The 652-nt window shown below is 65.0% G+C and overlaps 1 protein-coding gene across 1 annotated transcript in view; it reads left to right on the top strand.

Annotated features, from left to right (window-relative positions):
* INSRR (insulin receptor related receptor) overlaps positions 1-652 on the top strand; it is a 21,678-nt gene that overhangs the window by 13,624 nt on the left and 7,402 nt on the right. Inside the window, exons 10-12 of the mRNA XM_027774478.1 lie at positions 1-187; positions 394-435; positions 514-624. The exon at positions 1-187 is cut by the window's left edge and continues 50 nt beyond it. Of these exons, the coding sequence (XP_027630279.1) occupies positions 1-187; positions 394-435; positions 514-624 (340 nt within the window). The remainder of the gene's footprint in view (positions 188-393; positions 436-513; positions 625-652) is intronic.

Below are 652 nucleotides of genomic sequence, written 5' to 3'. Positions count from 1 at the left end.
TGCCCACCAGTAACAACGACCCCCGATTCGACCGTGAAGACGGGGAACCTGAGACGGAGATGGAGCCCGGCTGCTGCCCTTGCCAGCACCCGCCTCCTGGACAGGCCCTGCCCGCGCTGGAGGCGCAAGAGGCCTCGTTCCAGAAGAAGTTTGAGAACTTTCTGCACAACGCCATCACCATTCCCAAGTGCGACGAAACGCACGTCGACAGGGCGGGTCTGATGGGCGGGGCCTGAGGGTGGGTCCCCTCGGGGAGGGCGGGGCGCTGCGCGGAGGCCTCTACGCCAGTGGGCAGGGTCCGGATTTGGGGTAGGTTCGGAAGCTGAGCTTGACTGCCGAGGGCCACCGGGCGCGTTCCTGACCAGCCTGATAGGGCGCCCCTGGCCTCCTCAGATCCCCTTGGAAAGTGACATCCATCAACAAAAACCCCCAAAGGTGAGCGAGGTAAGGCCGAGGGCTGAGGGCTGTCGCTCCCAGGACAGGATCAGGGCTCTGACTTAACGCTCTCTCCAGAGACTCAGGGCGGCACCGTCGGGCTGCCGGAATCCTCCGGCTGGGGGGCAACAGCTCGGATTTCGAGATCCAGGAGGACAAGGTGCCCCGGGAGCGAGCGGTGCTTAGCGGCTTTTGCCCCCTCCCGCAAAAACGCGGA

This window comes from Tupaia chinensis, unplaced genomic scaffold (assembly GCF_000334495.1).
Source record: "Tupaia chinensis unplaced genomic scaffold, TupChi_1.0 Scaffold000438_1, whole genome shotgun sequence".
Taxonomy (NCBI): Eukaryota; Metazoa; Chordata; class Mammalia; order Scandentia; family Tupaiidae; genus Tupaia; species Tupaia belangeri.
This window is presented reverse-complemented; position numbering and strand designations above follow the sequence as displayed.